At 47.1% G+C, this 24965-nt stretch overlaps 1 protein-coding gene across 3 annotated transcripts in view; it reads left to right on the top strand.

The window, feature by feature from the left end:
- Positions 1-24965, top strand: part of LOC144104139 (cyclic AMP-responsive element-binding protein 3-like protein 2) — a 322001-nt gene that overhangs the window by 99899 nt on the left and 197137 nt on the right. Inside the window, exon 2 of one of the 3 annotated variants that reach the window (XM_077636970.1) lies at positions 15589-15683. The exons of the other annotated variants lie outside the window; for them this stretch is intronic. Within the exon in view, the coding sequence (XP_077493096.1) occupies positions 15675-15683 (9 nt within the window). The 5' untranslated portion in view covers positions 15589-15674. The remainder of the gene's footprint in view (positions 1-15588; positions 15684-24965) is intronic. 3 annotated transcript variants of the gene reach the window in all.

Raw genomic sequence — 24965 nt, 5'->3', positions numbered from 1 at the left:
TTATTATAATGATGTCGTGGCTATTTTCCATTTATTATGTTCTCCTACCCACGTTCCCGCCGCCGCTGCGCTGGCTGAGTGGTTATGGCGCTCGGCTGCTGGCCCGAAAGACGCGGGTTCGATCCCGGCCGCGGCGGTAGAATTTCGATGGAGGCGAAATCCTAGAGGCCCGTGTACTGTGCGATGTCAGTGCACGTTTAAGAACCCCATGTGGTCGAAATTTCCGGAGCCCATCACTACGGCGTCCCCTCATAGTCTGAGTCGCTTTGGGACGTTAAACCCCCATAAACCAAACCAAAGCACGTCCCCGCCCTCACAAATAGTTGAAGACTGTGAGGTAAAAACGAATACAAAAATGTTTGGTCTGTTCATAATTCAAAACTGACGTCTCGAGAACGTTTAGTACGCTACTTTTAGCATATCTTTCCTGCTCAGTCGCGCCCTTCTAATAAAGCAGAAAAAAGAGAATTGCAAAGATTTCGAAGCTTTGCAACAAATGTCCGCTCTATACCAGCTGGGCCTCTCGCGATGGGAAAACGTGCCTTTATAATGCAGCCTGCAAAAAAAATAAAAACGAAAAGATGCACTCTAAACATATGGAGTTAAATTAAAGGCAGTAAGCTGACTGAAGGTGCTCTCCATTTTAGGAAAGCAGGGTATGCTGCCCAATATCCGGGGTAGATTTCGATCACTGAATTATACAGAATGCCTACTTTTAGCAACGGAGTTGTATTAGCACTGCAAAGAATGGTAACTTGGTGCAGTTAGCGAGGAAAGGAGTCCTTTAAACGTGGTGGCGGAGGTGTTGAAGTTAGCGAATACAGCTTCGGTTAGATACAGCCGAAGGTGTCTGACCGGTACTCACCCTATGGGTCAGAAACGTGGAGGCTATAAGAAAAGGGTTCAGTTTAAGTTAAGTACCAACGATCCGAGCTATGAAATTAAAAATGATAGGTGTATGTTAAGAGACCGGAAGCTGGCAGAGTGGGTGAGGAAACAAAAGCGGGTTAATGACATGCTAGTCGAAATCAAGAGGAATAAATGGGCTTGGACAGGGCATGTAATGAGAAAGAAGGACAACCCGCTTGGCCCTTGAGGGTAACGGAGTGGATTCCAAGAGAAAGTAAGCGTAGCAGGGGACGGCGGAAGGTTAGGTGGGCGGATGAGATTAAGAAGTTTTGGTGCGGTACGGTGGATGCAGCTGGCAAAGGACAGGGTTTAATTGGAGAGACATGGGAGAAGCCTTTGCCCTTCAGTGGGTGTATATAGTCGGGCTGACGACGATGACGATGGTGAAGCATCGGTCAAAATATTCGTGCTGGAACTTCGCATGCTTTGGGTAGGCATTTTTTTTTTTCCTTTTAACCTAAGTATTGCATATTTTTATGGTGGAAAATCTACTCTAGGGCTTGGGCAGCGTATCCTGCTCCTTAAATGGAGTCGCCTGGGGACACCGAGTACTTCCTTTTGACATTGGAAAAAAAACAGCGCGCCTTAAGACACGGACAGGGGAAGATATAACGACACAGCGCTGTGTCGTTATATCTTCCTCTGTCCGTGTCTTAAGATGCCCCTGTTTTAAAGCGAAAGCTTTACTGGCCGCGAACTTGCGATTTCGCCGTGACGGTGCTCCGAGGAGGCACATGACGTCACAACGCGCGCCTCGCCGCGCCTTCCTCAAAATCCAACTTTCAATTTCAGTTCTCCTCTCTTCTTCTTTCCCTCCCTCCTTTATCCCTTTCTTTGGGCGTGGTTCGGTTGTCCACCGAGGTATGCGAGACGGTTACTGTGCCATTTCCTTTCCTCAAAAAACTAAACCAAAGCAAGTGAGCCGACGGTGTTCATAGAGTTCGTTGGCGTTTTCAACTTTGCAAAGGCCGTTCATTTTCACGAAAGGAAGTCGCGCAACCGGCTCCATGGTTCAGTGGAGACCTCAATCTCGCTTTCATATACGTGGCTTTGGGTGTCAAACTGCAAAAGCCTGCTTTGATATCGTTCCGCACACTGGATAGTCAGCGCCCTCCCTGCCACCCTGGGGAGGTGGCATGCAGTTAATGTTGATCGCGAGAGATTGATCACCAAATGAACGCTGCGGCCTAGCTATTGTTGCAGTGCCGCATGTCAGCCACAACGCTGTCAGCGCTAATGCATTCAGGCCACAACTCTCTCTCTCTCTCTCACCACCCCCACATGGGGCGTGCGCATATACAGGGAGCCAGTGATGCGCCCTTCCTTTCCTCAATGCCATCGCCGTCTAGAACATTGTCAACGCCAATGAACACAGTGAACGCGGACATATTTCGCTTTGTATATCCTGGATTAGCTGAGGCGAATCCACATTAATTTTTTTTTTTCAGATATGAACTACAAACTAGCCCGTTTGATCTCCCTTCTTTTTTACTCCTTTCGTGTTTACAGCGAGGTACTCGTGGCGTTCGCAATTCGTGCCCTATGTCGCCCTGAAGATGATTTTATATTCCTCGAACAGGAAAATAACTCTTGGCATTATTCCCGAGATGTGCAAAACCGCCGCGATCTGTCACGCCGCGCACCGAGCGGCACAGTGTTTGCTTCGGGCAAGATCAAAACACTGCATGTCGAAACCTGCGTTTTGTACACAGAAAGCAGCGGTTCTTAGCTCAGCTGCTCTGCGAGAACTGCATGTGTTCTTTCTTTAGGGTTACTAAAAGCGGCTGTCAGTTTGATTTTTTTTTCATAATATATTTGAAATAAGGACGGACATGTCCAGTATGACTGCGTATAAACTTCTTTCCTTTTTCTGTCTGGTAACTTTTTGTTGCATTGGTCAGTATTTTTCAGGAAAAAAAAAAAGTACATGGTGTGGCATTGTCTTTGCGCGGCTCTGAACTTTCCGGATTAGTTATGCCTGACTATTTATGTCTCGCGTATCACAGTAGTAAACTGTTCGCTAGACCGAAAGCTCGCTATGGTTGCGTATCGTAACTCTTGCCTTGAAATCCTGCTTAAAAAAAAAGAAAAAAATAGTAATAGCATCCGCATTTTTCAGCATAGCGTACGATATAAAGCAGATACGAACGTCAAGCCGACTCTGCGAAAATGCTCGACCTATCTGCATGCTATGTATAGCTCTTAACTTTCTTCTCACGAACTGCGCAGCGAACTTCTGGAGCCGTTGCCTTTTGACTCGCCTGGCATTTCGACTTCGTCAAGCTGTTTGTCTTGAGCGATCTTTGGCCTAATGGCTTGAATTCGTGCGCTCTTTATTCGAGTGAACATTTGTCAGATGTCAAGAAAAAAAAAAGAGAAGTATAATTCTGTGACGCACGATGATTCGCTCTGCATGCGCACTGGCTTTTCGCGCCTTTTCTATTGACCTCCGAAACAATACGGTGGCTTTCGATCGTGCTCTGTCGAGATGCCGATTTAAGGCATAGTGTTCCTCAAGGGTACCTAGAAGGAAAAGTCATCCACCGCTGATACACGCAGCACTGGCGGGAAGTGGACGCGTCGTATTTGACTCGGCTGTAGTCGGATACAACTCAAGAAATAAGCGGCTTTTTCCCGTTAAAGTACCCTCTTCCAGCCAGTGGCCGTCGGCTGGTTCTCATAGGCGCGCGTGATAATGCAGGAAGTGACGTGGAAATGCAGGGAGAGGACTGTCCCCATTCATCTGCAACTCCCAGCATGCATTGTCACGCGAGCAGACTCATGATAATCGGCCGACGCTATTGGCTGGAAGGGGGTCCCTTGACGGGGACAATCCGCTTCGCTCTTGAGTTGTATCCGACCGAAGTATACTTGACCGAAAAGCGGTTGGCGGGTAAGAATACTTTTTTCGCGCCAAACCTCCGAGAAAGGCTTTGCTGGTTTCTAGATGGGCCCCAATACGTAATGTTTACTTGCAGCATTTTTATTAAGGAAGCGAGAAACTTGCTGTTAAACTAAAAAACCTGCGCTTAGTGCGTAGCATAGCGGAGAAGCTGCGTTTCTGAAGCCGAATCGAAGTCTTTTAGGCCAAACAGTTGCCAAACCTCGTTAATTTTTTTTTAGACAGTCTATAAACAAATTCTAGGGAATAGCCTGTAGGCCATACAAATCCTATAGACAGTCTATAGACGATCTTTAGATTTGTGGCCATACACTTTCAGTAGACTTTTGTCTATAGACTGTGCACAGAGAAAAGTAAATATCTATAGGAATGCAATATAGTCTATAACAGGTCTTTAGACTGTCTACACACTACTTTTATAAGGGAAGGGAGGTACGAAGTTTGCACTTTTCGACATTGCCGTAGTGACAATGCTGGCAACTGTGATTTGGTGACGTTCACTGAGATCTGAAGGAAGTAGGTGGGAAGCAAAACGCTCATCTTGCTTAAGTGTGCCAGGGTGAATGAAGCGTGCGAGTCATGTTGCGATCGGAAATGAACAGCGGAAGTCTTCCTCCGTCTCGCAATCAATCTTCGAGTGCATCGCATAAACGTTCTATGAGCGAAGTCGGTTTATAATGTAAAAAGAAAGAAAAATATGCTTCTACTCGCTGATCGAAAGGTTACCGAATCGTGAACGCTATCGGTCTTCTAGCGTGCTATCATTAATTGATTTTAAGTCCAGTGTATGCGTGCGCAGTCGTTGCTTATTTCTCTCTGCAAATTGCAAATTACAACTTGTAAGTATCGTGTTTAGTGCGTCACATGTTTAAGGGAATGTCCTACGGTGGAGTAGATTTGTAATAAGGGAGTAATTACTCATTGGAATCCACCTAAGCGTAGCCGTACAACTAAAAAGGAAAACTGTGTACAGCTTCCACATAAACTTCGCAGTTAAAGAAAAATTTGCCCTGGCCCGCGGTTTGAACCTGGGACCACCGCTTCACAGGAGCAGTCGATATAATACCGACCGGGACGGCTAGCATATGGTAAGGCGAGATCGAATTTGAACAGTGTTGGTCAAATGTTTAGGGGGAAATCTCCGACGGTGGAGTAGATTTGTATTAAGGGAGTAATTACTCATTGGCATCTATCCAAGCGCAGCCATAGAGCTATAAAGGAAATCTATAAAGGTTCTCTCTCTCCTTACCATATGATATCCGTCCTGTTAGTTCAGTCGGTAAACGGACTGCCCTGGTGAAGCGGTAGTCCCAGGTTCGAACCCCGAACCATTTCGTCAACCAGTCTGAAACGAGCTGCTTTAAGCCAATCACTTGTTTTCCTTTAAAACTGAACTAATCAATGGTACGCCAGAATCCTCGACGTTTTTTTACCCACGAGCACCGCGCGAGCATTCTGCGAAGCCGTTTAACGTGAACGATGGGTATCTGCAAAATAGTTAAAGGGAAGATAACGTGTAGTGCCTGGTCGTCTGCAAGGCAGGCCGCCAACCTAACTAATCCCATAGGAGAAAAGAAAAAAAAGAAGAAAGATTAGACACATACGAACAAAAATCGCACACTAAAAACAGAAGCGAACAACAGTGTGCCCCATTAGACGTCATATTAGAAGGTTTGAAACAGCGACTCAGCAGCACAGCGCGACCATGTAATCCCTTCCATTCACTCATATTCATTAAAAAATGGAAAAGGAATCAGCTACCACATCATCATACATTCATTATAGTTTTGCATTTTTTCGCAGCTGCAACACCGCTATGCTGGTGCGTCCGCCTCGTGTTGCGGTGTTTCGGCATAATAAGAGAATTTCCGAGAAGGAGCTAGGAACCGGAGACAAAAAGAGAGGTTATTCGGAAGAATAGAAAAGTGAAATTATATTTGCATCTGCTTGCATTGCGTAACGGGAATATAGTGTGATTCGAAAGGGGAAGTCACCGATCAAAAACTTCGACGGTGTTATACACGTTTTTCTGGCTTCGTGCTTTTTTAATCAAATCTGCAGGTGTCCTTGTTAGGAACCGCTTGAATCACATTCTCTCGCCTGTGCCGACTACTCCAGTTTCTGTTAGGTCAGCTTGTAATGTACAGCAGGATCCCCTTCATTCGACTGCAAGGCAAGAGCCATGACATCAGCTCCGGCAACGAGCATGAACACGAAGCAGTCTTGCTTGGGGCCAACCCCGCTGCGACAAATTTATTGCGTGCTTGTTGGACTGAACTTATTTGTTTGCGGCATCACACAAAGCTACCACGGGTCAACATGAGTTACGTGCTTTGCGCGCTCCCGGGAGTTTGAGCCGACCGGCAGGCAGCCGGTCAAGGCCAGCGGGCAAAGGGGAGGGAGAGTGGTGTAATGTGACAGTAACACTCCTTCCGGGAAGACCAGAGGGGTGCGTCTTCCTGTAGGCTCGGACTGAACGGACATTACGGCGCAGCACCGGAAGCTAAGAAGGAACTGTGGCATCCGGTTGTCCAAACAGGGGAAGCCGAACACCAAGCGTCATTGCATGAACACTGCGGTGATGCGCTGCAACTCCGCTTCGGAAGGGGCACTCGTCGGAGTAAGGCGTGGCAACTGCAAAAAGTGTCGACCTCAAGATTTCGACCTCACTGAATGACGACCTCAATCAACCTCAAACTCACACGTGAGGTTGAGGTCTGATTTGCTGACCTCACTCACAAAATTTATAGCCATCGCCGACCTCAACTCAACCTCACCTCACGACGTGAGGTTGAGAGGTGAGGTTAAGGTCATTTTGAGGTTGAGGTCGACCTCATGAGGTCGAAACCTCATGAGGTTCTCCACCTCTGTTGGCGATAGCGTCCTAACCGTTATCGATGTGTTACAGCCTCCTGCTTTGAGAGTTTTAGCGAAACCAGAAGCCAATCTCGATGTCAGCTCAGGTTAATGGGGTGTTGGGTACGCTGTCCTGGATGCGCGCAGGCACCGGACGGACAGCAACCAGCCAGCGTTTACATGAATGCGACAACTCTAGTGCATCTCACCACTTCGCATTGCGATAGTGCGATGCGCCAACGGTTATATACTCTGCGAGAGTCGATTTGCCCTTTTTACTCAACCTCTATCTAGAGCATTAATACGTCCTCGTTTACATGGATTCGATGCACTTCTTCTAGGTCGCGTTCATGTGAACACGCCTTAGGATTTCAGCAGCTGCTGACGCTTTCGGAGCTGAGTCCTGACCCCCGGGAAATGAGAAAAGTGACGCGATGCGCTATTTATCGCGTTCAAGTTAACTCCGGCAGGGAGGGACACGAAAAAGTCAATCAGTATGTCCGAGAGTTCTTCGACCGGAGGGCGATTCAGGCCTCCGATCGGCTAGGGAGAGAACGCTCTCATACCATGAAATTACTTCCCACTGCAGAAAGAGTAGACTTAAATTCCCTCCCCCTCATCTTTCGCTCAACGAAATGCAAGCAGTAGTCTGGAGGCAGTTACAAAGATGAACTTTTAATAATCCGTACATTTATTCCAAATCCGCTCCGGACGAATTCAGACCAGGCTGCACTAAGTGCGGGGCACCCAAGGCCACTATAAATCACATTCTTTTTCAATGCCGGGCGGATAAACCCCCGGATCATTTGTGACTCTCCAACCTATACTAGAGCAGTGGAAGAGTGCGTTGTCCAGCTCGGAGCCGGAGGTACAACTCCGTGCGACGGGCAGGGCTGTAGAGGTCGCTGCCAGGCTGTGCTGTGTAGCCACCAGTTTGGAAGAGAGACCACCATGAACTTTAATACGAATATCCCGTGACGCACTTCCTCACACTTTGCGATGAATAAAGTTGTTCTACAACTACTAAACGTGGCTTAGGATCCTTGCGCTTCACTAAAACTCTCCAATTCTGTATAGTTGGGTACTGTGGGAGCATGCTCAATTGTGGCCGCCAAGAACAGAAGCGCATCTTCAACGGTGGAAAATTGGTTTTGGGGGAAAGGAAATGGGGTAGCCCTCCACTACGGCACCTCTTTCTTCCTTTACTCCCTCCTTTATCCCTTCCTTTGCGGCGCGGTTCAGGTGTCCGCGGATCTGTGGGACAGATACTGCGCCATTTCCTTTCCCCCAAAACCAATTTTCATTTCAAAGGGAATGGCGTAGTATCCGTCTCACATCTCGGCGGACACCTGAACCGCGCCGTAAGGGAAGGGATAAAGGAGGGAGTGGAAGAAGAAAGGGAGAAAGAGTTGTAGTGGAGGGCTCCGGATTGATTTCGACCACCTGGTGATCTTTTTACATGCACTGACATCGCACAGCACAAACGCGGCCGCCGCGGACGGGTTCTAACCCGGGCATTCCGGATCAGTAGCCGAGCGCCCTACCCACTGAGCCACCGCGGCGGGTTCAACGGTGCGCAGTTTTTTCTCCGCTGTGGGTCTGGGTGAGAAAAAAAAAGGCGCCGGTGTGAACGCTGTGGCGTTCTGTTTTCGCGGTCGCGTCTCGCCCGCGTTCCCGCGCGCGCTGACCTTGAAATGGAGGGAGTCTCGAGAAGGTCGTCGCGTGCCGCGTTTACGCCGCGCGCAGGCGGGCGGGCGGCAGGCAACGGCGCTATGTGGAAGCGCGAACGACTCGCGCTGACATTTTTGAGCGCGCGCGGTGAAGATTGCCGCCTGTGCGCCGTCAGCAGCGCGTGCCGTGTCCGATCGCTAAATGTTGTCGGGTTCAGCCGATCTACGAGTCGTCATCCATCACGTTTTGCCACATGCGAGTCGTTGGTGTCTGTTTTTGCCTGTCCGTCTGTGCCCACGCTTCGGTTTTGTGAAACCCGGGCTCTCTGCTTTGTGACAGACCACGTGACGTGGACACGGCGGAGTGCTCATACGTACACCTGCTTGAAATTGAATAAAGCAAAGATTCCCATACCTTCCTCCTTCCCCGGAGCAAAAAAGAAAAGTGTCTGTAGCAAGCAGCTCTACCAAAACAAATTACTCCGGTGTAACTATAGTTTTACCAGAAACATGTGCCGGAGAGTCTTTTGCTCTTGCATGGCTATAATGCATAGTTAATGCCAGAGTGTCCTAAACCCTTCCGCCCCCTCCCCCCCCGTATAACTACGTCTGTATTGGACTGTGCACGTGTTGCTATAGCAGAGCGTCTTTTACCCCCCCCCCCCCCTCCTTATAACTATATCTATACCGAAGCGACCTCTCCTTAGGTATAATTGTGATTATACCGCGTAGGTATACTGAAGCGCACTTTACTCCAATATATCTCTAGGTTTACCAGAAAGTGCTACCGGAGAGTCCTTGGCGCTGGTATAGCTTTGCCAGATTTGGTCCTTTACGGCGGTTTAGCCACCGACTTAGACTTGACTAGGACAGACTCGACTGAGCTTTTCAGTGCTTTGACAAGAGTACGAATTTTGCACAGGTTGCCGAATTCTAGCTTCATTCAAAGTTCCGAGGAAATCATAACTGTATGGTTGTTTTATAACGAACCTTAGTGTGCGCCTCGGGGAGTGTTCTGTTTTAGTTGGACCTCTGCTCGATGCCTAGCGCTAAAAAGGTATAAACAGTGGAGTTCTGCGAAATATTACCTCTCTCTTCTGTAGTTGCGCATTGCCAAGTGTTATAGCTGGCGCTTAACCAAATCAACTATTCTGACTGGGTGCCGCGATGTGTGACGCCCCTTTAACTGGCATCAGATTAATTCAAGGAAACGAGCTGCTTCCTTTCACTAAACCGGCCAGCGGTTATGTATGAAGTAATCACACCCGCACTAAACCGGCCAGCAGTTATATATCAAGTAACGACACCCACACGCTGGCACATGCTGGGATTTTACGCGTTGTGGGCTTAACTACCGGTTACCCGGCTACCGCAGCCACTAACGTGACTCTAACCAAGAGCACGAAAATCTCGTTAACGTGCAGCCGTGTTTCGGGGACTGCGATCTTCTGCTACTGGATGGTGCAATTAACGCGTTTACTGTGCTGTGGGTCAGAGTGCATGTTCATTCTGTGCAGTCATGAATACTGACGCGCGCTGCGAAGCCGTGGGACTACTGAGATTTTTCAACGAGCCTGCGAAAAGATCGCTTGCCGGATCGCTATTGCCATCTGCTGGCAGTTATATGCAAAGTTGAGAAACGCTTCATTTAGCCATACATTTCTTCTGAGTCGACGTTTTGGACAGAGCTTGTCCATTCTCAAGACTCTTGAGAAAGGTCTTGAGAAAGGACAGGCTCTGTCCGAAGCGTCGACTCAAAAGAAATCTATGGCTAAATGAAGCGTTTCTCAATTTTGCATTTTACCTCTAGCAATCAAATACGTTTATCTTTCTATATATATATATATATATATATATATATATATATATATATATATATATATATATATATATATATATATATATATATATATATATATATATATATATAATATAAATGAAATGAGGGGCTTGTTTGACAAACATATGAAGGAAGCCAACAGTCACCGAAACCAAGGTACATAGGGGAATGTTTCTACTTTTTTTATTTATGGTGTTGATCAATGGCAAAATACTGCTGTGCATAATCTGTCGCTTAAAAGCAATTAATAACAAAGCAGAAGAAAACACAACCATGCTGCCTCTGGGATACGAATCCACGACCTCCGAATTTGGAACGAGGCCCTCATTATTCCTCCCCTTGTCTGTCATATATATATATTTATATAATATGCGCCTTTCCAGTTAGCAGACATTAATCTGGAGCCGCTAACTGGAGCTATCGAAAAGGCGCATATATATATATATATATATATATATATATATATATATATATATATATATATATATATATATATATATATATATATATATATATATATATATATATATATATATATATATATATATATATATATATATATGCGCCTTTTCGATAGCTGCAGTTAGCAGACATTAATCTGGCGCCCTCCACTATGGCCTGGTTCATATCCTGCGGCGCAACTCGGAGTTCCTCATAATTTGCTAAGTATTTTTTCTAATTATAACAAACTGCGAATGCACGCGAGCTGCTAGTTTTAGCAAAGTGCAAGAGACGCGCGAAGCTGACATTGTCGCTATGATTACCGCCAAGTTGCGTCACGGGCTTCCCGACCTCTCGCGGTCACCATAAAATCGCCTTGATCTCGTTCTGTCCTCTGACGACCGATCGATGGAAGACCTGCACGTGTCGAGTTACCGCTTCTTCTTTAGTCACATATTCGCCCTCTCTTCTAAATGTATACCGACTCCGCGTGGTTACACTAGCGGTTATTTTCGAACCTTTAGGAAAGACCCCCCAGCTTTATTTTTTTTCAAGCAGCTACATCGTATGCGTTATCCATGTAATGTGACCGATCCATAATTCTCGAGCACGTGAATTAGGAGTGCCGTGTTTTTCGCTACTTAACACCCACGCTGCGTATTTTAGGCGCAGCTGTTCGCCTTATCAAATTATAACATGAGATTATCTTAGCATTCGTTCCGTTCAAAGTTCATACAGCAACCCGTCGTTGGGTTATTAGAGCGAAAATCTAGATGTCTCTTCCGGCAGCGGTAATGAGAACCTGCAATTCCTTTTTTCTCATTCGATAAGACACTTGGCGAACAAAACTAAATGTCAGTGCCTTGGAAAATTTACCGTCAGGTTGACAAATGGCGCTTGCAGTCGGTTTGAGTTCGGTCACTCCATTGAATTTTAATGCTTGTACTCCAGTCATGTGCAGTTCACTTTGTAAACACTCGTTTGAATGAAAAGTTGTATTCAGATAAATTTACAACCTCTCATCTGAATTACAAGTTGTACTCAGCCCACTTTACAGCCATTGATCTGAATTAGGTCACATTCAGTGAGTTTTGTACCCACTGATGGGAATTAAAAGTCATATTCAGTCAATTTTTCAACCATTCATCTTAATTAAAAGTCATATTCAGTCCACTTTGCAACCATTCATCTGAATTAAAAGTCGTATCCAGTCGACTTCGCAACCACTGATTTGAATTAAAAGTCGTACTCAGTCGACTTTGCAACCATTCATCTGAATTAAGAGTTGTTTTGTCTCCTTTTCGTATGTTTTTCTCGTTGTCCTGTCCTTTACACGAGCTCGTATTCACTTTATTTCGTGTCTGACTTTTGATGTATCGTGTTTTCGAGACAAATGTGTCACATATTGGCACTGTTCTTAATTACGAAGGCCTCCATAATTTATTTCGTGCGTATTTAGTACTTAAGTCCAGGCTAGGAAATCGCCTTGGGCAAATGTGAATTGCTCACCCACACGCTGTCTGCGTCGTAAAATACGATGGAAACAATGTTGATGAATTACTGCGCTAAGTTTTAAAGGTTTAAGTGCTGTCTTTTTAAATACACTTTGCATACATTCATTTGAATCTTTGCTCTAATTTTTTGTGTTCATTATTTTAAACGAGCTCATATTGACTGGAGGATAGATGCTTGGACTTGTTGCTTCGTGATTCAGGGAAAAACATAGTGCAAAAAAAAAAGTACTCAAAAAGGCGGTCACACATAGCGCTGTGTGCATTCGTCTATCTCAGCCCTTGTCTTGTTGTAGTTTACTTTTTTTTTACCCTGTATCATATTGACTGTCTTGCATGTCTGGTTTTATTATGCACCATGTTTTCGAGATAAATGCATGTGTAAAAAAAAACTACCACTGTCATTTCTTACTAGCGCTTTTGTAAGTTATATATGTGTCCTCACTGCATTGGTTCGTACTTTAAAATCGCCCAAGGCCTGATCTAATTTTTCACCCATACACTGTTTACGCTGTAAAATTAAGTAAAATAAAATGATATTGATCAGAGAACAAAAATCAACAACTCGAGGTATTTTTTTCTCTAATGCTGTTATATTCAACTCTGCCCATATATACTGCCTGACACTCTATACCTGCACCCAGAATACCGCATTGCAAGTGTACAGTCTTGGTGAAAAGTCTTAAGGCCACAGCGTTCAGGTGCAGCGAAATGAATGTTCCTAGAATGCTCCGTGTAGCGGATCATTCAAAACACGAGTCAAGCAGGAAGCTTCTCTACCGCAAGAAGAAACCTTCTGCTAGCATTTCAAGGTCATTCGATCTTTAACAGTGCCGCAGTTGCTCTGTTATGCGGCTGAAGAGAAAAGCGTTTGGCCTTAAGACTTTTGACCGAGACTACATATCCCCTCTAACTCAGTGAACTGTAAGTGAGTTATACTCACCTCTGGCCGTGTACTAAATAACTTATCGTACCGTAATAACAAAGCGTATTGGCTGAGTCAGTATGCCCCATATAACTCACTGTGCACTGCAAACTGCGGAATTGAACGTCCCGAAGCAACACGTGGACTTTATGGGAAGTCGTTGTGAACGGCTCCAGATTAGTTTATACCACCTATAGGGTTCTCGAATGTGCGCTGATATTGCACCGTACACGGTCATTTTAGTATTTCGCCTCCATCGAAACGCGGCCGTTGCGGCCGGAATCGAACCCGCGAGCTTGGACTCAGTAGCCGAACGCACTAACCACTGCGCCACTGCGGCGAGTTATATAACAGCATACCGCACAGTGGTTTTGAATGCAGACGCTTGCGCACTTATCGCTTTGCGGAGGCGACTCTAAACCTCATGCTAGTGCCCTGAAACTTTAACTCCACTTTAGATCAACAGGAAATGGTTGTATGTAGGGTGTTCACACTACGCACTTGTTGCAGTGAGGTGTTTACAACGCGAGTTGCTTGCGCAAAGCTGTGTCAGCTCAAAGGCGGACGTCAGTTCTATTTGCCTGATGTCCTGTGTGTCTTTCCTGTCGAGATGCACCCTGCAATTCATGGATGGCATCGACGCATACTTTGTTGTGGCATTTTTTTGCCCTTATCGGGACTCCACAATTCCGGTTGAACGATAATCTCACCCAGTTGTATCCTGGAAATAGGTCTTGCCACCAGTTTACAACGCCCAGATAAGAAAAGGAAAACGGGAACATGTGGCGAGATAGGCGCGACTTGCACACATGCCTATATGTCGTGGATGTATGTAAGAGAGGCATTGAGAAAATAACGAAGCGTACTAACGTGTTCCGGCAAGATTTTGATTGATTGATTGATTGATTGATTGATTGATTGATTGATTGATTGATTGATTGATTGATTGATTGATTCTAGCCAATGTGTGCACAGAGGAAGTGCAGGTTTGCAGGCTATCGGTAACTAGGTTGGATGCGCTAAGTGCCTAGCAAATGTTGCTTTCGGATGAAACACAAGTTCACGTCGCTCAAATATATGGTGCACCGCCTTCCAGGGGCCACCTTAAGCTCTTGAAGATAACTCACTCACTAGACAGAGTAGGGCCAACTTTGAAAGAACAGCCATGTTCTGCATGAGCACCTACGTTGAGCTCCATAGGGTCTCATTTGAAAGTTTGCAAGCGGCAAATGTTTCAGTGTTGCTTACTGGGCCCTCCCCGCCGCGGTGGCTCAGTGGTTAGAGCGCTCGGCTACTGATCCGGAGTTCCCGGGTTCGAACCCGACCGCGGCGGCTGCGTTTTTATGGAGGAAAAAAGGCTGCGTTTTTATGGAGGAAAAACGCTAAGGCGCCCGTGTGCTGTGCGATGTCAGTGCACGTTAAAGATCCCCAGGTGTTCGAAATTATTCCGGAGCCCTCCACTACAACACCTCTTCTTCCTTTCTTATTTCACTCCCTCCTTTATCCCTTCCCTTACGGCGCGGTTCAGGTGTCCAACGATATATGAGACAGATACTGCGTCATTTCCTTTCCTCCAAAACCAATAGTTATTATTGCTTACTGGGCCCACAACTTGGCGGTCTGCGAATACAATTATTACTTCTTATGCTTGTAGATTATCGTTAAAAACTGTTTTATTTTTTGCCACCGTGTGCTTTATGAGCAAAAATTTCCTGAAACTCTGTGAACTGCAATGTGTCATGTTGCCAGAAATGGTCGGAACCGCTATAAGTTAACGCAGACAGTCGCTGACGACGCCAGCGCCGCCATATGCTCGGCGTGTAGCGACATAGTTGAGATTTGTGGAAATATAACCCGCCTGCAATACAAGAAGACGCAGTAGAAACGAGAACTGCTTACGAAACGGTCATCATTTCGGCTAAAATTTGACTAAAATTTGAGTTTGGGCTAGTTGGTTCATGCTTGAAACATTAGAGAGCAGCGCAGAAGTACGGCACAGAAACCAGCAGAAACATAGAGACGCAGGGCGGGAGCTGTCCTGCGTTTCTATGGTTTCTGCTGGTTTCTGCGCCGTACTTTTGCGCTGCTCTCTAATGTTTTATCATTTCAGAACAGTAGTGGCCAAAGGTGAACGGTTACATACCGGCAAGAGCAACCTAATCCATTGCAGAGCAGGGCACTAGCCAACAATGGGTCAGTCCGAAGCCGGGACCTTTTATCTCTCTTTTTGCGGTTGGGCGATTGCAGCGCTCGATTTCCCTCCGGCCATAGAGGAAGGAAACAGCCGCGTTTCTCTAGCAACATTTATCACCTGCGATAGAGTACGGAAGAGTCACGGTATTCGGCAGAGTAGAGCCGAACCCGTATGTATACATTCCGGCTGGTGCAACCGATGCTGCACGGCCGCGTCTTGTTGCGTAACTGGCGAAGAGAGTGAATTGTGTGCTCGTTGTCTTTCATAATGCTTACCTCCCCCCCCCCCCCCCCCCCCGCCTTCCTTTCACTAATATCTGGTCCTTTCTTTCTTATCGCAGGTGAGTGGCTGCCATTGTTTAGCGTGCGAAGCGCAGACGCTGGCCGTGGCGCCGCCATTTTCCGGTTGATCCTGTTTTGCAGCTGGATGCGCAAAGTGAGTCTAGATTGTTTATTCGCGCGATGCGTGAGGGACGCTCCGAGAACGCCAGCTACGCGCGTGGCTGGCTGGATACAAAATGGCGGACACCTTGCGCAAGCTTAGGGAGCGAAGGAGCGGTCGGGTGTATGAACTAGATGTGCTGAGCTATCGTCAACGTTACAAGGAGTCATTTACTAAAAACATGAGTTAAAAGGAGTGTAGACACCTAATTTTGGTCGCATGTTTTCTTCTCTATAATGATGCGGAAGACACTACCGTGCAAGAATCGCCTACTAAATTATTTATAATCGAATTTTTCTGTCATTCTGTTCCGGTTTCAACAGCCGGACGATGGCTGTGACCTCGAAGAGAGGTTTTAGGTCACCTGAGGCATGGAAAAACTGCGATATAATCGCTGCTTTATCGTTTTAATCAACCACAGCGCTGAAGCCAGCCTTCCTCGAGAGCCGGAATGACAACGAATGTAGAGGCGCCGATTATATTGCAGTTTTTTATCCCTCACGTGACCTATAAGCTCTGTTTTACGTCACAATCATCGTTCGGCTGTGTAAACCGAAAGAACAGCTGAAATAAATTCGATTATAAATAATTTAGCGGCCGTAGGAGGATACCACGCGGTAATATGCGTATAATAATGCCTTACGCCTCATCCCAAAGTAGAAAACACGAACCCAAAAGTTAGGTGTCTATACTCCTTTAAAGTGTCTTTATAGCGTCACCATTCGGGGCTACTGTAAATTAATCATGCCAGTTGATACAGGCGTTCTATATCTTGTATCTTTGTCTTATGGCTGGCTAAGTACAAAATGCGCATGCGCAAATGTACTTTGCACATGCCCAGTGAGCGAAGGAGCGCCCGTGTGTATGAAGTAGATGAGCTGTGCTATCGGCAGCGTTACTAGAAGTCATGTATTAAAGACATAAGGTGTCTTTACAGCGTCACCATTCTCGTCTGCTTTAAATTAATGATGCAAGTTGATACAGGCTTTATTTATTTTATTGCCGCTTGTTTTATTCATTTCTCTCCTTCGGAGAGTCTATGCTTCGTTTTTATTTATTTATTTTACTTTAATCACTTTCCTTAATTTTTTTGTCTGAATCTTTGTAGAGACGAGCAGTATTAAGCTATACGCATATATGCTGGTGCATTTATGGACGCACATAAAAACATTTTAAACAAGTAATGCACGACAGGTCAGCATTTCGCCATCTTAAATGTTTCCTTTTATTACTTGAGTTCGGATTTTTAAATTTTGTTGCCTAAAATGTTCTTCCATCGATTGATCATAATGGCATTAGTTCGCGTCTACTTGGCTGCTGTATAGATCCAAAGAATGTCTTTTTTTTTGCGCTTGTGTCCACGAGTCCTCTTGTGTCTGTTAGCTGTCCAGTGCGACGCACGATGTTTCAGTCAACGCGTAGATAACAAAAAAAGAAAAAAAGAAACCACACGAGCTCGTTTGGAAGTGTACTTTCGCGTTAAACGGCTGCAACACGTAGGAAATTGTTCCTGCGTCAACAGAAACTCCACAGTTTTCAGTATACGACATATCTCGAGTAAACAACGAAAAAAATAAATTTTGAGATAAGAGAGAGAGGGGGGGGGGGGTGCTTCGAACAGATAAGACAGGTTGGGAAACGACCACGAATGTACGCATTTCGCTAACTGACCCCCGGCGTGAAAGATATAGAAGAAGTTAGTGACGCACGTGCGGTTATTTCCTGGCACTGGTCAAATAGCAGCGGCTGTTGCTAAAATTGCTGTGTCGAGTTGAAACGGACGAAATCGCTGGGGATCTGATACCGAAAACTGCGTGCCGTTTCGCCATGCGAAAGACACGGGTTGGGGGACACACGAGACGACAACGGTGGTCAACATACGCGCGATTAGGCGTGGCTCGGTATATGTCCGCAGAATTTGCCAGCTCGCTGAAACTGTCGGTGCAAGACGGTCTTGATTGCATTCGTGGGCTTGACCATGGGCTGCTGTTTTGTTTTTATTTTTGTCGGAAGCCTTTAGAGAGCCTGAGCGGTATAAAGACTTTAGACTAAGTTCAAGCGAAATTAGACAGTAAATAAAGGTTTGTCTTCTCACATTCTTAGCTCAGTGCATCGCAGTGGACTACAGACGAGGGTCACAGTTTCAGAATCCTGTTACAAAATCGTTGGTGCCTCAACTATGAGGTAAATTACAAGGAGATAGTCATCAAGGGAGTAAGAATAGGCAGAGCGCTGTCGTCGCGCAGAAAAACAAAGATGCGAATTAATGAGATACTTCTAATGCGCCACTCTTAACGCGTCATCGAGGTGAAAGGTAAGCTTGTTGGAGCTCAGAGTTTGGTCTGCGTAAATATTTTTCAGCAGCCCAGACGCTTCAGACAGTTTGGCTTAAGTCTTTTTCGGTTGGCGTGGATTCATCTTCATTCCCTTGTCTCTTCTAGTTATTGTTTTATTTTCTTGAAGGATGGCTGGGTCTCAATCTGCATTTTTATACATTTGATGAATAGTCAGAATAGTTATTTTCATGTGTTTGGGAACATTTCGGCTCATTGAGTGAATGTTTATCAGCACATATCTGCCACGGTGGCTCAGTGGCTTCGACGTTCGGCTGTTGATCGCCAAGGTCCCGGGTTCTATTCCCGACCGAAATGCTATAACGCCCGCCTACAGTTTGATGCCAGCACAAGTCAAATAGCCTCGAGTGTTCTAAGTTAATCCGGATTTCATCCCACTTCGGCCCCCCTCATACCATGTCTCCCTTGGGGACATTAAACCCCACATACCGCAATATCAGTAGATGCAGGCCTGATGCGAGCAAGCAACGTCGGATCAGAAGGGTCGTAGTGAAAAAAACAGCACCCACACAGCAGAAAGATGAACACCACTAGAGGCATTGCGCCTCTGAATTGTGAGCTGCTTATAGTTCTACCCAGCACTACCTGAGAACGAAATCACAAATTTAAAAAAACGTACTCAAAACTTCTTTTTCTCAGAACAAGCTTCAAGTTGTGTCACGCAATTCACCGCGCTAACGCCTTGTTCCTAACCAAGATAGAACCTGCCTCGCTGCACCAACTAGTTCCAAGTAACGCTATAGACCGCGTATATACGCGTATACAACATCAAAACGTGGACGTCGACATCGAGCGAGGCCCCTGCCGTTGGCGCCCACGTCAATTTCCGCCAATCTGTCGAGGCGCAAATCGTGTCCGGTCCGTCTGCGCGTCTTTTTCCCCCCGGGTGTCTCAGCGTATATGCATCGTCCGCTGACGGCGACCTCCGGCACGTGCAGACGTTGGCCAAGGCTTCCTACACGACCGAGTCCGACTCAAGGCTGTACAGCCGCAACGCAAAACGCTGTAGTGACATACGCGACGGACGGACGGACGTGTGTTGAGGCGAGTGAAAAAATTAAAAACAAACAGCTGCGGGCTCTTGCCGAAGTGGTTGCGTTTGGCGGGGCGAGGCTCGGGACCCCCGAGCCGTCCGTCGTCCCTCTGACCGCGGAAAGCTTGGGCGTCCGGCCAACCTTGGGACGTCGTGCTAGTCGCCAAGCGTACGCAAGTGGGAGGGTGGAGGGGGCGCGGGAAAACCCCGGCAGCTTTCTTGGGTCTGCTGCCGCTGCCTTCGGGGATAGACGCGCCTGAGCGCGTTTGGACGCGCGCGTTACCCCCCTCGCGCCTGCTTGCGCGCGTGTCGGAGGTCTTGGAGAAATAGTTCGGAATTAAAGGCTCGTGTAAGGTTCAGTTCGGAGTGCCGGGAAGGAACAGTTGGGTAGGTTCAGTTCGGAATTAGTGGTTCAGTAGGTTCGGTCGGAATGATCAGCAGGACACTTTGGAATCTTCAGTTATGATTGTTCGGAATTAACAGCTCGCAAGGTTGAATGCGGAATTCTCGGAAGGAACAGTTCGGTAAGTTCAGTGCGGAATTAGCGGTTCAATTGGTTCCGTCGGAATGATCAGCAGGACACTTTGGAATCTTCAGTTATAAATGTTCAGAATTAACAGCTCGCAAGGTTGAATGCGGAGTTATCGGAAGGAACAGTTCGGTAAGTTCAGTTCGGAATTAGCGGTTCAATTGGCTCGGTCGGAATGATCAGCACGACAGTTTGGAATTTTCAGTTATGATTGTTCGGAATTAACAGCTCGCAAGGTTGAATGCGGAATTCCCGGAAGGAACAGTTCGGTAAGTTCAGTGCGGAATTAGCGGTTCAGTTGGCTCGGTCGGAATGATCAGCACGACAGTTTGGAATTTTCAGTTATGATTGTTCGGAATTAACAGCTCTCAAGGTTGAATGCGGAATTCTCGGAGGGAACAGTTCGGTAAGTTCAGTGCGGAATTAGCGGTTGAGTTGGTTCGGGCGTAATTTTAAGAATGGACACCTTGGAATGTTGAATTGAATTGAATTGAATTGAATTTATTTCCGTTGCGAATGCTCGGAATGAACAGTCTTCAAACTAACACCTCGTGAAGTTCAGTCCAGAATTCTCGGGAGAAATAATTCAGGATGTTCACTTCACAGGAGTCGGAATGCGCAACAGTTCGGAAGGTTCAGTTCGGAAATTCGCGAAGAACCATGTGGGCTGTGCAGTTGCGAATACCTGCATGGAGAAACACTTCGTCAGCAGTGACATCAGTTTGGACCGAAAGCCATCTGTTGTGTGTACTTCTGCATTGGCGCAGTCTTGGTCATCTGTGTTTACCACATCGCGCCTTTATTCTTGTGTCTCGTGCTGACACTGTGTCACGATATCGACACAAGGTCAGCGGCGCATTTAATTCAGCTCTTCTAGAAACTCACGAAACGGGAATTGCGCTCGTATTTTCTCTGAAGCGTCGTTTGTACTGCCCCTGGTTAAGTATAGAAATGCCGACCTGACGGGAGAAAATTTCGCGGACATCCGCTTTGCCAATCGCGTTCGCGAAACTACCGCTTCCCACAATCGATGTATCCACGCGCGTCGCCAGACAGAAAAGAAACTTGAGATGTAAACAAGTCCCGGAAGATGGGCGAGTGAGTCCCGAGGCAAATTATCGGCGGGCATTAGCTCGAATCTCGCAATCCCCTTTCCCAGCGACTCCTTCGCGCTGACTTCCTTCGCTATTGCCCACTGACGTCGACGCTCATTTATTCATCTCCTTTTTTTTTTTCATAGAACGTTTCGTCAGTCACGCGGAGTAGGAAGACGGTACTACTACGCGAGAAGCCGACGTATATACGTACAATGTCTTTGGAACTGCGAGTTAATTCAACACTCGTCGCACAGGCTGCTGTATAGTTAATAATAATTGGTTTTTGGTGGAATGGAAATGGCGCAGTATCTGTCTCATATATCATGGCTCCTGCTGTATAGTTCCGGATTCGAATACCCGCCGCGGTGGCTCAGTGGTTAGGGCGCTCGACTACTGATCCGGAGTTCCCGGGTTCGAACCCGACCGCGGCGGCTGCGTTTTTATGGAGGAAAAACGGTAAGGCGCCCGTGTGCTGTGCGATGTCAGTGCACGTTAAAGATCCCCAGGTGGTCGAAATTATTCCGGAGCCCTCCACTACGGCACCTCTCTCTTCCTTTCTTCTTTCACTCCCTCCTTTATCCCTTCCCTTACGGCGCGGTTCAGGCGTCCAACGATATATGAGACAGATACTGCGCCATTTCCTTTCCCCAAAAACCAATTATTATTATTATTATTATTCCGGATTCGAACGTTCGCGAATATGTAGCGCCGCTTAATGTGACATTGTATTTAGAATATCCGCTTGGCAAGTCTGAAGTCTTGCTGGTGGGTTAGTTAGCGCATGATCTTTGACAAATTTTGCGCGCTAAATTGACATTCACGGGGAAAAGGAGAGACGACAGGACAGAGGCGCATCTGTCCTGTCGTCTCTCCTTATTCCTCTGAATGTCAGTTTTAGAGCGCTACGTTTCTAAAAGACATTGTACTTTCTCACTGTCTAAAACATGTAGATTGTATGTGTCACGTTGATTATCAATAGCGTAATTTAACTCGCAATACGTTGTAATGCACTCATAGGTCCCAGTTGCTCGCTGTTTACACACTTCATTAAATAACGCACTGTGTAATGTTTGTGTCATGAGTGCGTAGCAATGTAATCATGGGTCACTACATAATGTATATTACATTATATACACACATGTTGTTCGCGGCATATGCAACTACACTTGCCAGTACACTAGCCGCTAACTACAGTTGAACCTTGTTATAACGAAGTTGAAGGGCCCGCGCGATTGCTTCGTTATAGCCGTAGCTTCGTTATTGCCCGTGTTGACCGAGCTTCTGAGGGGAATCGTCATGCCTTCGTTATATCCGCTATTTCGTTATAAACGTTTTATTATAATTAGATTCTACTGTATACCATCTTGTCAACGGTCGAAACGTCGTGTTTTCTCCGAAGGCTATGTTCCGCCCATACAAAGATGGTTTATAGACAGTCTATAGACTTCATATAGACTATATTGCCTTCCTATAGTTTATAATTTTTGTTTATTCATAGTCTATAGACTTCCTATAGACAAAAGTCTACTAAAAGTGTATGGCCATAATTCTATAGATCGTCTATAGACTATCTATAGGATTTATATTGCCTATAGGGTTTGTCTAAACAGAGTGTACAGACTTTATAGACAGAAGTCTATGGACAGTCTATAGACTAAAAATTTTTGTAAGGGGCGGTTCGGTTTGCGGCCTGATAGCCTGCGTCGGTGCCAGCTGACGCCTCTTCACGACGCGCTAGCGCGGGACTACGATGTCACGTGACCGCGTAAGAAAGGAGGAGGAAATGCGAATGGTCGACCGACTGTGCCGGCGCCGCCGTACGCGCTTGGCGCGCGCATAGACGCCTATCGCGAATCAAGGTTGGCGGGGGTCTCCGACGGCGGCTGGCCTCTGCGTTGACCTCTCGTCGGCGTTGCTGGCAAGCAGGCAGCAACGGCAGTCTCGATGGGGGAGAGACCTCTCTCTCTCTCCCACTCTGCCCGTTCTCCCGGTCTCCACCGTCCGCATCGCCTAATAAACCCGCGCAGGCGCAAGCGAAGCCCTTTCCCAGTCTCGCATACCCATTTCACTTTCCTCCGCGCTTGAATGTACTCTCTCTCCCATTCCGTGCAGCGTCGACGGTGTTGCGAACGAGACCCAAAACGGCCTGCCTCCCCCCCCCCCCTACACACACACACACACACACAAAAACGCTACCACGGCATCTCGGGTTCATCCCATCCGCGAAATAGAAAACGCGCGATTTGGTCACCCACGGTTTGTGTGCTAACTCTCTTTGTAAAATGCGATACCAACTTGCCCAGTGCTCCACTTTGCTAAGGTCTCATCCCGACCGTTGCAATCCCACCCCCACCCCTTATTTTCTCGCGCTGGATAAGTCGGAGCCATTTGGTTTTACATATGCGTTGCGCGTGACAAAAGTCGTGCATGCTTGTTGGTCCCAAACTCGGAGGCTAGCTGACCTGACTTGAATTTCGTGTTAGGCTCACTAGATTAATATTAAAAAAAAACACTCTACGTTGTCCGGGTCTACTACTGCGCTTTGCGGAGTCAAGCCTCCTGGTCGCTGAGGTCCGCTATTTTCAAATGAAAAAAACAAGAATGACGCACCACTTTTTCGACCTGTTTGTTGCGTCTCCGTCGCGAGATTCCTGCTGAGAGAGCTGAGATCAGGCGGCCCTCTCTTACTACGCACAAAGGAACGGAACGGCGAGAAAGAAGGTGTGGGAGGCGGAAGAGGGCGCGGAATAATACCTGGAAAGCCGAGGGCACACTAACAACTGCTGATCGATCGCCCGGCTTAGTTCGTTAATCAATTGACTTCGGGGCGAAGGGTGTATAGGCGCTGCTGATGTTGCGCTAGGGGATCACTTCGCCGCCACTCGAGGCCATCTTTCGAGCTGGCCTGCTCTGCGAGTTGTCTGTGCCGACGGCCAACGCGTGTGATCGGAGGTCGGCTGTCGGGCTTTTCTAAGGTTGCGCTCACAGCAGCACGGGCTGGCTGTGCGTAAGAGTAACGCGTCTCTGGGTTTATCGTCCCGTCCAACAAACATTTGTGGAACAAATAATTCAGCGGTAACCTGTGGTTGCTTCTTTAACGTGTAGAGCCTGTCAGGATACAACTAAATTTTTCCCTGGCCACACTGGCGTTACAGATGCTCCTAGTCGGCAATTTTAGCCTGCTAGCAGAACACTCGCGCGTTCCCTTATATATACCTGACATCACTAACCATGGAATTGTTTAGTGTATACACCGTCGTCACGCTACAGCCACTGCATGCGATTCTAATTCGGGATGAACACCACTGGGCATGTATCTGGACTCATGCGCTAAATGATGCATTGTTAAACGGCAAAGGAACCTACAGTCGCAGTTGCCATGAAGGTGGTGAGATTCGCGCCGACCAATCAATACCAATAAGCATTTCCTGGTACTATAGATACCCGGCGTCCATTAATTAAACGTGATGGAGCAGGACACGGGGACGGAGAGTCAGCCTTTTATCGATACGTTTTATTTCAGCCTTCTTCCAAAGCAAAATTCGACAAATCAGTTAATTAATGCGGTAGCTTTGCAAAGTCTCCGGGGAAAAAAAGTGCGGTCATAAAATTCGCCTCTTGGCTTGAGGGTGGTGACGTCACTAGGCCAAACAATTCCCGTTGGCTGGACGGCAGTGACATTATCATAGCGGTTAGTTCCCATTGGTTAGAAGGAAGTGGCGTCACCAGACCGGAAGCAATGGGACTTCCGGTAAAGGCATCAACAGCAGCCAATACTATTGCATTGCCAACACGTAAGGTAATTAAAGATCCATGGGATTTGGGGGCGGGGTGGGGGGGGGGAGTTAGGCCTAAGCACGTTTATGTTAATTCTGGCCGTAACCAGGACATAATACTCGCAGTACGCGGGCGGAGGACAGAACCGTCCTGAAGCGCGCAAGCGAAACAAGCCGGGTTCGTCCGCGGCGGCGGAGCACTTAACGCTGTATTATAACAGCGCGAACAAGCGCACCGCGGGAGGGCGCTCGCGGAGCGGAAAGAGGAGGAAGACACGCGCGCGCTGCGTGCGGACTCCTCGCTAAGCCTAACCACGTGGTGGCCGCGCCGCTCGACTCGCGAGTGGCCGTCGGCGTTGCTGCTCGCTCGTGCGCTCAGCGACCTCGACATTCCCCGGTCGCCATCGCCGGAGCCGCATAACTGCAGCCGAGCGGCGGCGTCGGGGAATGGCTCTGTCCCGTCGTTTCGCGGTCGCTTGAAGCGCCT

Source organism: Amblyomma americanum, chromosome 9 (genome assembly GCF_052857255.1).
Source record: "Amblyomma americanum isolate KBUSLIRL-KWMA chromosome 9, ASM5285725v1, whole genome shotgun sequence".
Lineage (NCBI taxonomy): Eukaryota > Metazoa > Arthropoda > Arachnida > Ixodida > Ixodidae > Amblyomma > Amblyomma americanum.
This window is presented reverse-complemented; position numbering and strand designations above follow the sequence as displayed.